At 40.0% G+C, this 14931-nt stretch overlaps 1 protein-coding gene across 1 annotated transcript in view; it reads left to right on the plus strand.

Annotated features, from left to right (window-relative positions):
* LOC148521513 (uncharacterized) overlaps nt 1-10719 on the plus strand; it is a 49147-nt gene extending 38428 nt beyond the window's left edge. The window contains exons 6-8 of the mRNA XM_088475019.1: nt 1565-1636; nt 2456-2484; nt 10642-10719. Of these exons, the coding sequence (XP_088331145.1) occupies nt 1565-1636; nt 2456-2484; nt 10642-10710 (170 nt within the window). The 3' untranslated portion in view covers nt 10711-10719. The remainder of the gene's footprint in view (nt 1-1564; nt 1637-2455; nt 2485-10641) is intronic.
* Nucleotides 10720-14931: the final 4212 nt, after the last annotated feature.

Raw genomic sequence — 14931 nt, forward strand, 5'->3', positions numbered from 1 at the left:
TAAAAGTTCATTAAGGATTAATAGCCTAAGAGCTGGACGCTAACGATACCTCATATATACAGCCACGCAGAAGCCAGAGTATAAGGCTGTAAACTTTGACATAGCATAGAATATTCCCTATCTGGCTGTAGCTGAAATAAGTTATTTTTTTAGCTTTTGCTCCTCTGTTACTACAAAAAATATAGAACATGCTCCCCCAAGCTTCAATTCTAGCTGTATCCTGATGACAGTACATTGTAATGCATGGGTATTTTATAACTGTCCCAACTGAAATATCCCTTACAGCTCTATGTGCCCTCCTGTTTTCTATGTACTGTAGTAGCTGGCCAGTCATTGTGTGGTGCTACAGAGTGGGTTATTTCCTCACTGCTGTCAGAATACTCCACGCTGCCTCAGGAATTCCACACTGATATCCTCACACTGGCCGAGGTCATCCCTCTCCTTATCAGCTGCACATCCCCTTATCACAGCCTGTCAGCTGTGGGGCAGCCAGGAGGCTGCTGGTCCCTTACACAGCCTCTCTATTTGATGTGGTGTAAACCACAGAGTAACTGTGGCTACTAAGTGTAAGTCTGCTCCATTAACTATCGGCCATAGCTGCCAAATATTGGTGGCCTTGACAACCTGGTCCTTGGTAAATAAACACCCAAGAAAACATCAAGTAAATATAAATTCATGATCAATTGATTGTTAATTCAACATCATGGAAATACTAAGAAATAATTAATTTAACTTCAAGAAACATCATGCAGTAGAAGATAGTGCATACAGGTGTAAAGTGCAAGTGCAAATGGTACGTTTAAAATAAACGACCTGTTTATAAAAAGCTATATTGCACAGATACGTATATAGAGATATAGCAATAATATATAATAAATAACCTATTGTAAAAAACTGTGTCGCACAGATAGGTGAGTAAGGGTAAAAATATATAATTTAATTAATACAACGGGGACACAAATATCATACAGACAATGTAAAAACAAATAACGAAATCAGACAAGAAAATAATAAAAGTATGGATAAAAACATAAGAATATAAAATAAGTGCTGAAAAGCCAATAAATATCTTATCTTGTTTTTTGGAGGAGTATATCAGTGAGGTACAGGCTCCCAATGCGTTTCGTCTCCTATTGGACTTCTTCAATAGGTGTAAAGTGCAAGTGCAAATGGTACGTGTAAAATAAACTACCTGAAATAGAAATAAATGTAAAACCAGGATAGTTTAGCATTTATTTCAATTGACATTTTAAAGCTAAATGTTATAGCCTGTGAGATGCAGGCATGGGCTAGATCCTGGGGAGTGTGGTCAATGTCTTAAAGAAGCACTCTTTTAAAAGGCAAAACCAACCTGGTATTGTCAATTAACTGTTTGCCCCTTGCCAGATTCACTGTGAACTCTCCTGCAGGCTGCTACATTTACCCCTATAGCTTAAAGCCATCTCTGCTTTTACAACTAGCTCCTTAATAAATCTACCCCTTGATGTTTTATTAATATTAAACAGACATATTTTGTATTAAATAATGTTTTTCTACATCTTCATTCTCCACTTGTCTATTACAGGTGATTCAGAAACAGACTCTAAATCTCAAGACGTACAGTATGTGTCTGTGAGATTTGTTAAAAAAAGGAAAAGTAAGTCAAATCTTCACACTCACACTAATCTCTGGATTTTTCTGTCCAAGCATATTTTCAGGGAGAAGACATTGGGAAACATGGTGCTATGACCTGCCTGTTGTCATTTTGTGTTCCTATGTGCAGTGTAAGCTCAAGTATCAGAGGGCTTTGAAGAGGTTTTCTATACTGTATAGTCTCCTTTAATATATCCTTGCACCCAGGGTAGCAAATAGCAGGTTCCCCTTCTTAACCATAGGTAAGTAGCCCAATTTAATGGCAATCTCATTGCTACATTGTATTGAAAAGAGCTGGATGGAGTTTTAATACTGAGCTGTGAACTGAAACTGCTTTGTGATCCAGTTTCAGGGAGTTCCCTCGCAGAGCGGGAGTGGGGAAGGGTTTGGACAACCTGCTAATTATTGCATATGGGGATGTGTATGGTGGTGGTGGTGGGGACTATAGTAATGGATGGTGACCAAAAGTAGAAAAACTCTTCAAGCATTTTTAACTCAACACATCTCTTATGAATAACTTTATTTTGTAAAAGATTAACTTTCTTCTATCACCTACAAATTTCCTGCATTAAGTGATCCTCCTATCTACTGTGGGTGATATTTACCTTCAATGTTAGGTCTACATTCCATCAGGACGATAATTAACCTCAGCCTCTAAATTTGGTACAATTTGCCTATGCTTATTGTGATACTGCCGTGTTGTCCTGAAAAGTGTCTTCAATTGATGAGATGAATTATTGGTATTTATTAGTGTTGTTGTGGGGAAGAGTATGATTACATTAAAAATTAAAAAACAATAACTATGATAATGTTACCATTACAGATGATGCACCCAAGGACATTTTACCTGATGTAAGTATTCTGTAAATTTTTTTATATATTCCAATACAGGTATGGGATAAATTATGTCAAATGTTGGCGTTTTTTAGAGTTTTCTTGAGAAGTCTTTTTTAAAGCTAGAGTACAGTATTGTATGATAAATTGCATTATTACATGGTGCTTTATTTTCCCCCAAACCGTCTTTTGTGATCCTCTGTTCAGTAGTTCTCCAACGGGCAATGTATTCCTGGCGAATCTGCCCAATGTATTAAAGTGGTCATCATTTAAAAGGCAAAACCAGGTTGGTTTTGCCTTTTAAATAATTGCTACTTTAAAGAATCTTCCAAACTTGCTGGAAACTCACCAATATCTTCATCGCACAAGCTACAGGTTGAGTCTCCCATATCCAAATATTCCGAAATACAGAATAATTTTGAACACAACTCAGATAGTGACACTTTGCTTTCTGATGGTTCAGTGTACACAAAGTTTGTTTAATGCACAATATTATTACAACATATTGTAGGAAATCATCTTCAGGCTCTGTGTATAAGGTGTATGCGAAACATAAATTATATTGTATAAAATCATCTTCAGGCTCTGTGTATAAGGTGTATGTGAAACTTAAATGAATATTGTGTATGTACACAAACTTTGATGCACAAAGCTATTAAAAATATTGTATAAAATGACCTTCAGGCTATAGACCTAATTCAGACCCGGTCGCTAAGTTGCGCTCGCCCGCACTGAGCGATTTTCGCCCGTCTGCGCATGCATATAATTCGCAGTGCGCATGCACAAGCCAGTCTTTGCAATCTGTTTTTGGTTACTCATAAGCCACTATCAGGTCGCTAGTTTGAGTGACAGATAAATAGCGCCGTTTGTGGGTGGTAACAGGGGAAGGTGCTTGTGAACGGGGGAGTGGTGCTGCGAACGCAGGCATGTCAGGACACCAAACGCCGTTTAAAGGGCGTGCATAATTAGCAAAGTAGAGTCATTCTACACGTCACCTGCATGTATTTCAGGCCGCACTGATCGCTGTGCTTGCGGCAGGGAAAGGCAACCTCAAGGGCTGCGAGCAGCTCCGATGGTCACGATTAATCCTACATTTCCCGGAGATGACGTGTGTTGTGAGTGTGTAAGGGGGCGTCTTTATACACATGCGAGCGCACTTTGCCATATCTCGCTAAAACATAGTGGGCGTCCTTACGCAACGCAGTGCGAGCACTTCATTTAAATAACTGGCCTGCATCTAGCGAGCGGGTCTGAATGAGTTCCAATATGTATAAGGTGTTTATGGAACAAAAATTATTCTGTATTTAGACTTGGGTCCCATCCCCAAGATATCTCATGATGGTATGCAACTATTCCAAAATACAGAAAAATCCAATATCCAAAATACTTCTGGTCCCAAGCATTTTGGATGAGACTCAACTTGTATTACATTACTCACTGTGACCATGAATGTATGATATTTTGATACTACATACACTTGTTCTTTTTGTACGTTTTAAATAATTTCTCTCTTGTCTGTGGTAGCACCCTCTATTTTTGAACAAAGAACTGTCCTGATCTAATCTCAATATATATATAAAAATAAATATATGCAATAAATAAATACATGGAGTCTCTCTCTCTCTCTCTCTCTCTCTCTCTCTCGGCACTTACCTCGAGACTTGCCCCACACAGCTGTACACTGCATATCACCTGCATGTGTACATTCCGGTGATTCATGTACCTATTACCACAATACTTTGCTAAATATTGTTTTCTCATGTTTATATATGCTTTTCTTTCAGTAAATATATATTTTTAGTTATTTGGGTTATTTTTGGATGCAGTACATTCATTCCCATATACTCATACATCTGTAAGGGGTATAGGGCGCATTTCCTCAAATTTGATTCTCTGTATGTTAGAAAGGACTAGACACCCTTTTTTCTAGTGCAGCCATACCTCTTATTTTTGCATTAGTCTAGTGCGCAATAGATCTCCATTTACCTTGTATTAAAGGTGATACATATTACACATATTGTCGACGTTTCAAGACCATGGCGGGTCTTTTCTTCAGGGCTCGTGTATGAAGAATAGACCCGCCGTGGTCTTGAAATATTTCATTTTATTACCAGTTTTGAGAAGGCACCCAGTCACTTTCACTTACTCTCATAATAGAGTGCCAAACCAAACATCATATATACATATATACTGTATATATATAATTCCAGTGCGGCGGCACTCTGCTCAATGATGACAACTGGACACAGAGATATCACCGACGTTTCGGAGCTGTTTATTGCTCCATCCTCAAAGTCAAAGTGTATAATACAAATGAACACATATAAATACTTACAACCACGTGTGGTCCACTCCGCCCGGCGACCGGTATCTGGTCGCCCTGAGGTGACGTCATACCACCTGACCACCACGCCGGCACCTGCTGATGATGAGAGGAACCAGTAGCATCCCGGTTACCCGGACAACGCGCAGCATGGGACCTATGACAAAGCACAAACAAATAGCCTGACATACATATATAAGCAGACTGCATATCATAACACATTCTATATAAGCCAATTACTGGCATATAGTGTATTAGTACACCAAACAATTGAATATATGAGGAGGAAGTTAAATAAACATCTCATACAACACACTGAGAGCAACAGTAATCAGACTCTTATGGCTAATATTCTACTAAACTTATTGGTTAATCAGAAAAATCTAACAACAGCAAATCATTGAGACACATTGCCTTTGAATATCAATCATGTAAATATACCGAACTCATATTACACCTCAATATACCAAACCTAAAAGATACAACAAAACATAATATGTAACAACAATGACAGTTTAGAGAGACCAGCAAAATGCCACACCCCAGCACAAAAACAAAAACAATCTTGATCTAATTAAACCTGCTACTAGATAACATCTAGACACCACGTATAGCATATAGGTGGACCAATTCTAGAAAACAGTGCAATCCCAGATTCTCATTGAGTCCTCTGGGCACCAGTGAGTCGAATCTAAAGATACACCGAGATTCACACTGCAGTAGTCTCCATGATCTATCACCTCCACGGGGAGATGGTGGAATATATCAATGATCATATAACGTAATGTGGATAAGTCATGCACATCCCTACTGGAGTAGGGTAATTGGATACTGACATATGGTGGAGGGCATTGATGAGGATGGTGATGGTCGCTATCAGGCCATTAACATGGCTTTACTTACACAGGGGAGTACACTCATGTTCTCGGACTCGGAGGCTGAAGCCATCCTGTTCAAGGAACAATTCTGTGAGGATGAAGCGACGAAATCATTACAGCACTTATATCGTGACTGGCTCAAATTAAAGCAAAAGGAATTGGATTTCCATTACCACGGACTAACTCTCAGTGATTACTTTAAACAAAAGCGCATTCCGCGCGGATTCCGTATAAAAAACTGCCCTACCATCGGCAGACACAATACTAATGTTTGTAAAAGGTGGATAGCTATACTAAACAAATGTAGTTATGATCTTATACTACTGGTTATTCAGGAAGCCACGAGGGAGTTTGCAGTAGTGAGAGACTAGATATCCACCTTTGAAAATTAGTTTAAGCCAGCATTTGATTTAGATACAAGCACGGCGTGGCTTGATAAGCTGAATTCACAGGTGACAACATATAAACACGAATTGATCCAATTTAAGAAGAATAAAATGGCCAAAGCAACCCTTGGTTATGAACAAAATCGGGTTTATAATTGGATCAGCAATGGCCGCAGTGAACAACGCCGTTTTGAGAGACGGGGATTCCGTCATATTTATGGTAATTCTGATTCATCACAACAGAATACCAGTGATTCAGATGATGGCACCACTAATTTAGCGACCCACTGGCCCCTTTAGGGAGAGGTATCAATCATGCAGTGCCCCTAAGAGGAGGTGGAGGTTTACCCGGAGGGGTAGACAATGGGCGGGGTCGAGAAAGCAGAAAAGGGGGGGGAGACCACCACTCCACCGGAATCGTCGATAATTAATATTTCCTCATGTACACTTACCACACTAGAGGAGAGAGTTCTTAGTCGTGGCCATTCCTATACACCTACAACCAAATTTGATCCCATGCAATGGGAGATTGAGAGATAACGTCTGAATAGACAACTAAAATTACATGAGCTCTATAATGAAGCAAAGGCAGCACCAAGACCCCCTCAGTCGACAAATAGTGATATCCCGAAGGGTCTGCAGAGATTACAGCCAGGATCAAATTTTTAACCAGTGTCCAATAATGCTGCCATTAAGACCTTCTCACGTCTACTTGATCAAGATGTTAAACAGCTTTCTAGCACAATAAATGACACTGGTACCCATAGTAACTCATCTAAGGGTGAATGGAGAGCATTACGCAGGTTATCTGAGTATGATGATATGATATTCCACCCTGCAGAAAAAGGCAGGGCAATTGTTATACAAAATATCATTGAATATATGCTTGGAATTGATAGACAATTGTCTGACATTATGGTATACAAATTGCTAACATGTGATCCTACAGAAATGTTTACAAGACAATTACGTGATAGATCGGATTTGGCAGTTGCCGATGGATTTATCACTTGTCAATTAAGAGAGGCACTTATTCCAAAGTGTCCTGTTAAGGCAATTTTGTATACTGTGCCCAAGATACATAAACGCCTGGACAATCCCCCTGGTAGATCGATTATATCGGCCAGGGGGTCATTGTTCCAGGCGGTTTCTAAATATTTGGACAATATTTTGCAACCTATTAAGGAACATCCGAGATTTCTTTTAGACACCACTACATTTTTTAAACAAATTTTTGGCCTATCCCATATTCCCAAAGGTAGCTTTCTGTGTAGTATAGATATTAATAGCTTTTACACGGTGATCCCTAATACTGAGGGTCTGGTAGCAGTAAAACGCTTGATTTTGGAAAGCTCTGTCTATGAGGGTCCCGACATTGATCTGATACTTGATTTACTGGAGATGATTCTGACCAAGAACTTTTTTATGTATAACAACAAACTGTTTCTCCAGCTAATTGGCATAGCAATGGGGTCCAATGTGGCCCCATCCTATGCCAACGCGTACATGTTCTTGGCGGAACGAGATATTTTTTTCCAGGATGTATATGTATCTGGCAGGATTTTTTTCTATGCCAAGTACATAGACGACATTTTTCTTATTTGGACAGGGACTGAGCAGGAATTTAGGGGATTTATGGAGAAACATAATGAATCTAGGAATCCCATTAAATTCACGTTCAATATAAATCCTAATACTGTTAATTATTTGGATATCAATCTGAAATTGTATGGTGGGAAGTTGACCACTGAGTTGTTTAGTAAGCCCACAGACAGAAACACCATTTTAAATCATGGTAGTTGCCACCCCGGACCGTTAAAATATGGATTGCCTTACTTGCAGTTTCTCCAAGCCTGTAGAATTTGTAGCAATGAGGAGATGGCTATAAAACATTTTGAACTAATGTTCATTAAATTTTGCCAAAGAGGATATCCTGATGATATCTTATTACAGGCTAAAACTAGGGCCCTTTCAATACCCCGTGATGACCTGTTGAGATCTAAGGTCACTACTGAGAATTCTGAACATATATTAAAGTGGGTTAACCATTTTCATCCATACAGCAATTGCATTAGGGGGGCAACGAAAAAGCTATGGCCCATTGTGAGTACTGACCCTGAATTGAACCTTTACAATACTTGCATTATGCCCTATTATACTCGGGGGCATAATTTACATTATTGGTTAGTTAAGGCTGACATTAGTAAAATGGGTTCGGATAAGTCTGAAGGCTTTTTACATCTCAAATTGGGTTGCTTCAAATGTCTCAATTGTTTGACCTGTCAGTCACTCACTGTAGGACAGAGTTTTTGTCATCCTTACAGTGATAGGAGATTTACTATAATTGAATTAATGTTAAAATAATTCACTCCACCTTACACAGATACCTAGTTGGATCCAGAGAGTGGAAACTGAGGACCTATTTGGTTGTTCATGCTGATATATAAGTGGTGTATTCCACTTTAGAAGGTACACCTCCATTACACAGAGGGTGATTATACCTGGTGAAGGTTACTTATTAATGATACTGCACTAGGAGGCGCTTTTCCCCACCTTGTGTTTTTTTAGGATTTATATGCTGTCAGAACAACAGTTGATGGGAGAAGGAGCTGCCACCCTTAATGCATGGGGAGTGCTTTATTTGATGAGAATCATCATTAAGTGACTTGATTGAAGGACTTAGCGCCATATACCATGTTTTTTACAATATATATATATTAGGATGGTCCACTTTAACATTGTCAAAAACAAAGATGCTTGAATCATGCTTCTATGTAGACTATTTTTGTCCATTATAATGTAGTAACTTGTCTACCAAATTTTAACTTTGTACGTTGTAGTTTAGTGGTCGCTCAGAAGTTTACTTTCTGTAAGCTGACAAAAATGGAGATTATACTTTCAAATGTCTTCTCATGTATATTCGGCTCTTTTGGAAACCCAGAAGTTGGAATTTTCATCCGCTTTCAGAAAGAATGGAGAAGTATTGATAAAAACGTTTATAGTACAGTGGATATTGCCCTCTTCCAAGATCTTGTATTAAACAGATTACGACAGGAAATGTTAGAATATTTACCAAATGCACTAGAAAACCAGCAACCAAGAGATGATTATCGAGAGCTTTTGCATTTAGGGCCTGATTCAGAGCTGCTCGTAAGCGGCCGCTCGTTCGCTCCGAGCGATGTTTGCCCAACTGCGCATGCGTACGGATCGTAATACGCATGCGCGAACCAGTCAGTGCGGCCGAAAATCGTTTGTACGCTAAATAGCGAATGCCTGCTAATATGAGTGACAGGAGGAGGCGTATGTGGTCAAAACAGGTGTTTTAAGGGTGTGCATAATTAATACTGGAGCGTCATTGACCACGTCACTGGTTTATTATATAGCCAGAACTGCTCGCAAATTTGTGGTAGCAAACACCAGCCACAAGAATAGCGAGCAGATCTTACGCTGTTCGATGTACTCGATTAATCTAATAAATAGCGGACATGTCGTATGGTGCGAGCGGCCAGGGGGCGTCTTTTTCAAAATTACAACCGCAAGTTTTGTTCGCTCGTTCAGACATAGAGGCGTCAACAGACCGCAAAGAGCGAACGGTTCATTTGAATAGCCACCCCTTTTTGTTGAACGAACGACCGCTAATAGCGACCGGCTCTGAATCAGGCCTTTACTCTTTTGTTTCTTGGTGGTGGAGCAGGGGAACATTTCGAGCTCCTGGCCCTACTCACCAAGTTCGATGGATGGGTAAAGGTATTTGCGCTCCGAAAGTACTGTATGTTTCTTTCTAAATCAGTTCCAGTTAACACCTAGAGAGACAAACAACATGGTGAATTTGGCTTTGTTTGTAAGTCTGGTTTATGTAAAGTATTGGAATGAAGCTCCATTGGGAATTAGAGCACTATATAATGACATTGAGTTCTTAAGGGGTCTATTTACTAAGCAGTGTTAGGAGATAAAGTGAAAGGAAATAAGGTACCAGCCAATCAGCTCCCAACTGTCATTTTTCAAACACAGCCCGTGGCATGGCAGTTAGCCGATTGGCTGGTAACTTATCTCATTTCATTTTGTCTCCTAACACTGCTTAGTAAATAGACCCCTAAGTCTCCTAAAAATCTACCCTGATGTAACAATTGGTAAGAAAGCTTACATTGCTTTTACCAGACACCTCTGGTTTCTTTCGAAACACTTGGCAGCTTTAGCATTTTTTGACAAAGGAATGTCAGTGAAAACCAAAGAAGATATACCGCGATGTATTCAACTATCCCAGGATGCAGATCTTACTCAATATAAGACGACTCCTAAATATTGTGTGTTTGGAAAATGTCTTGGTGTACTACCCATTGATGTACTAAGGAATATATATATATATATATATATATATATGTATATGTATATATATATATATAAAATAAATACATAGGGGCTGACTTCAATACATCATGCATTAAGGACCTCAGAGTGCGATTTCTCTCATGCCTATTGTATGATATTGCTTTCTGCTTCTTTTTTGCTTTTTTTTTTTTTTTACTGCATTTCTATGTAAAAACTTAACATGGGATGTCTGTAACATTAGTGTTTATGTTTAATTTAGAAACCGGCAGAACATGAAATATTTTATGCACAAATAAAACAGGATGGATGGATGGATACCGAAAGATAATGGTGTGGCACCTGTAAAAGGAATCAGCTCAAATGTCTTCTCGCTAACCAGAAGAAAAAATATAGCTATCAGCAACAGCATATAACAATAAATGTTTATGAGATTAACAACCTTTTCCTGACTCTTTCACTATTTTAAAACACTTCATTACAAAAATATATTTCTGAATTTCATGGTTCATGGTTCAATAAATTGATACTAATTTATCTGCAATTGATTTGGTTATTTTGATTTTACAGTTGCACTTGCTATAGTAAATAGCAGTTTTTACAATGCCTAACGACTCCAATAGTGCGTAAACACGTAGCAATTTAAAAGAACGATTTGAACGATAACGATATCGTTACTGTTGAAATTGCTCATTTAAAAGGTCCCTACCAACTTACCATGGACCAGTGATCCGCGGCCACGTATGGACGATAGCGATATCGTCCATCGGCCGTGCATGCCGGTCAACTTGCTCAATATCGACCAGGTTACTATAGGAACCTGCGATCGATCGCTATAGTCGTCGGTAAGTAGGTGGTGTGCTGGATGTTCGATATCGATCATCCAGTACACCAGGGAGGGTGCATAACGATCTGCCAGTGATGTCGTATCGCTGGCTGATCACTACGTGTGTATGCACCATAAGGGCCTGATCCAGAGATGAGCACAATGCTGATATTTTTGCAGTTGAACAATTATCGGTGGTCTGCGCTTGCGTCTGCGTCAACGGCCCTAAATTCGCAGTGAAAACTCCTCGCCGGTGGTACAATGCGCTCTGATTTATGTAAGTACACCAAGATTTCAGCCAAAGAGGAGCAAGATGGTGGTGTTTGCAGAAGGACAGAAGTTTCCACAAGTCATTGGAAGGATTTAAATAAATTGAGGGTCTTCTTTCCTGAGTGCAAAGTGCTGGCACCAGGGTCCCTAGGTTTATGGAGCTGTGCAAAAACTGACATTGAGTTTTGTGGAGAGAAATTATTGATATTAAATAAAGGATAGAAATTGGGGATTTATAGGGATATTACTGTGTGTGCATGGACAGCCATTTCCACCCCACTGGTGGACTTCAGTCCGAGCTGGCAGAACAGGTCCCATCACATACTTTGAATGGATCTCATTTTGCACCTTCCTGTTGCACGCCGGAAGAAAATTTATTTATTTTATTATTTATTTATTACCAGTTATTTATATAGCGCACACATATTCCGCAGCTCTTTACAGAGATTATTTGGCCATTCACATCAGTCCCTGCCCCAGTGGAGCTTACTATCTATATTCCCTATCACATGCACACACATACAGTACATACACACTAGTGTTAATTTTTTTGTTGGGAGCCAATTAACCTACCAGTATATTTTTTTGCAGTGTTGGAGGAAACCGGAGCACATGGAGGAAACCCACGCAAGTACAGGGAGAATATACAAACTCCACACAGTTAGGGCTGTGGTGGTAATCAAACCAATGACCTCAGTGCTGTGAGGCAGTAATGCTAACCATTACACCGTCTGTGCTGCCCAAGCAGCATTTGTGATGTTACAATAAATATTGAATTTTGATAGATAGATATATATATATATATATTATATATATATATATATATAAAAATTCTATATTTATTGTAACATCACAAATTCTAAACCAACAGTGAAATCTGAATGAAATACAAACATCTACGGAGAGCATGTGTTGATCTTATGACAACGTATAGCTACACATCAAAAAATAGAGGAAAAACAAATGAGCAGAAGAATATTCACATCTAAATAAATGCCACTGTGGCAATTATAGCAACAGATTGGCAATTATACCTGTTTCACACTGACCGGAGGGGAGATTTATGAAGCCCTGGGGAGAGATAAAGCAGGGCCGAAACTAGGATATCTGTCACCCAGTGCAAGGCAGCAATTTTGCGCCCCCTCCCTTCCCGTACCTGGATTTTGTCCTTGCTCCTCGATAAGGCAGTGCACTACTCAGACATCCCTAGTGACTTACATTATTCCACACATCATAATGCCCATTACACATTATGCCACAAACTGCAATGCCTATTACCAAAGTGCCACTTACATATTTGCCCAACACCATTTTATGCCCCACGGTAATGCTTCTAATTATTTTAAAATTACCTGCTCGTTGCAAGGGGGTTTATGCTCGTTGCCAGGGGTTACATGCTCGTTGCCATGGGGTTTCATGCTCGTTGCCATGGGGTTTCATGCCTGTTGCCAGGGGGTTTCATGCTTATTGTCAGGGTATTTATGCTTGTTACCAGGGGTTACATGCTCGTTGCCATGGGGTTTCATGCTCGTTGCCAGGAGTTACATGCTCGTTGCCATGGGGTTTATGCTCGTTGCCAGGGGGTTTCATGCTTGTTGTCAGGGGATTTCATGCTTGTTACCAGGGGTTCCATGCTCGTTGCCAGGGGTTTCATGCTCGTTGCCAGGAGTTACATGCTCGTTGCCATGGGGTTTATGCTCGTTTCCAGGGGGGTTTGAAGGGAGAAGATGCAGCTCTCGGCATCCTCTCCCTGCAGCGCCAGCGTTCCTGGCACTTCCGGGAACGCTGTGCGCATTGCGCTCTGCTAACAGACACTAGAGGTCCAGTAGGACCTCTAGCATCTGTCTCTTCTTTGGCAGCGGCCATTTTTGGATGGCCGTTTTCAGCAGAGTCCATGCGGACGGCTAGTCCGCATGGAATCTGCTGAAAACGGCCATCCAAAATGGCCGCCGCCAAGGAGGAGACAGACACTAGAGGTCCAGTAAGGACCTCTAGCATTTGTCTTCTCTTTGGCGGCGGCCATTTTCAGATGGCCGAGCCAGATTTTTCACCCCCTCGCAATACCCACCCGGTGCACGTGCACCTCTAGCCCCCCCCTAGTTGCGGCCCTGGATAAAGTCAAGAGAAATTGCCAGAATGAGCGTCTAACCGTCAATTCAAAGATTGTGCTAGATACATGACAGAAGCTGATTGGTTGCATTTGGCAACTTTTCCACTTTACCACTCTCCATGGCTTGATACATCTCCCCCCAAGTCTGTACAGGAAGAAGCGTAAACAGGCTTGGCAGTGAAAGAAGGTATAACCATTATTTCATTATAACAACTATACAACCTAGGCTCTATTATGTATAATCACTTTGCCTTATGTAAAAAAAGTAACACACAGAAAAGGGCAAACCTGTAATAAAGGGATTTGTAATTTCCGTTCATCCCCAAGATCAATTCATATATAAAGCGAAACCAAGCAGAATTACACTGTGCCATCGCTTCTCCTCGCCTATGGGAGAAGCTCCCTCAGCTCCCATTGCTCATGACAGAGACTGGACAGGTCACTGTTGATTATTATATTGCTATAGGAACTTTGAGCTATTTCTATCATCTTCTGATGCTTTGTTTGGTTTATTTTAGTGTATAATGTACTATCATTATTTTAGCTATGTAACACTAGTCTACAATGCCATAATTATACGAAAAAAAAGATGAGGCATTATAAAGTGAATGCTAAGGTAATGTTACTATGGAAGTGTCAATCAAGCAGTGGCGGTTCCACGGGTGAGGCTGCAGCAGGGTCCAAAATTCAATAATGGAGCCACACCAACTGCCACTGAGTCCCGGCCGGCGATGTTTGGCAGCGTTTGGGGTGGCAGTTGGTGAGGCTTCCCTGTTTGAATTTTGAATTGCGCTGCAGTTCCACCTCTGGAGCCATCACTGATCACCTATAAGAGCCCATGATAGAGATGCAAACAAATATGTTTCAAAATAACAATAAACCTGGTGTCTAAAATATTCTGAAAATTGATGGACAAGCATGTTACTTTAATGCACAAAATAAGAATAAAAGTGTTTTATCACAATTCTCCCATTATTTTAAATATAATTTGTGTATCTGTGCTAATAATTTCACTATTTTAATTCTGAAAACCAAACACATACGAACTTTGGGGTTTTGAGATGAATTGAGTCCCGGATCGGATCACTTTTGGGGTTCCGAGTAGAACCTATTCCCAGTTTAAAAACCAAATCTCATGTTCAGTTGCATGTAAACAGATCCAATTTACATTATATTAGCTGTATCAATTTTAAAGAAATCTGAAATCAAAACAGAACAGAACCTAAATACTTGTGGGTGGTGTTGCCAAAACCAAAACATGGGGGACCACACACATCTCTAATTTTAATCCACTTTCATTATTTTATTTCATTCCAGCCTCACTTGTAATACCCTTTTTCTAGATA

This window comes from Taudactylus pleione, unplaced genomic scaffold, assembly GCF_031769625.1.
Source record: "Taudactylus pleione unplaced genomic scaffold, aTauple2 ptg000161l, whole genome shotgun sequence".
NCBI classification, from domain to species: domain Eukaryota; kingdom Metazoa; phylum Chordata; class Amphibia; order Anura; family Myobatrachidae; genus Taudactylus; species Taudactylus pleione.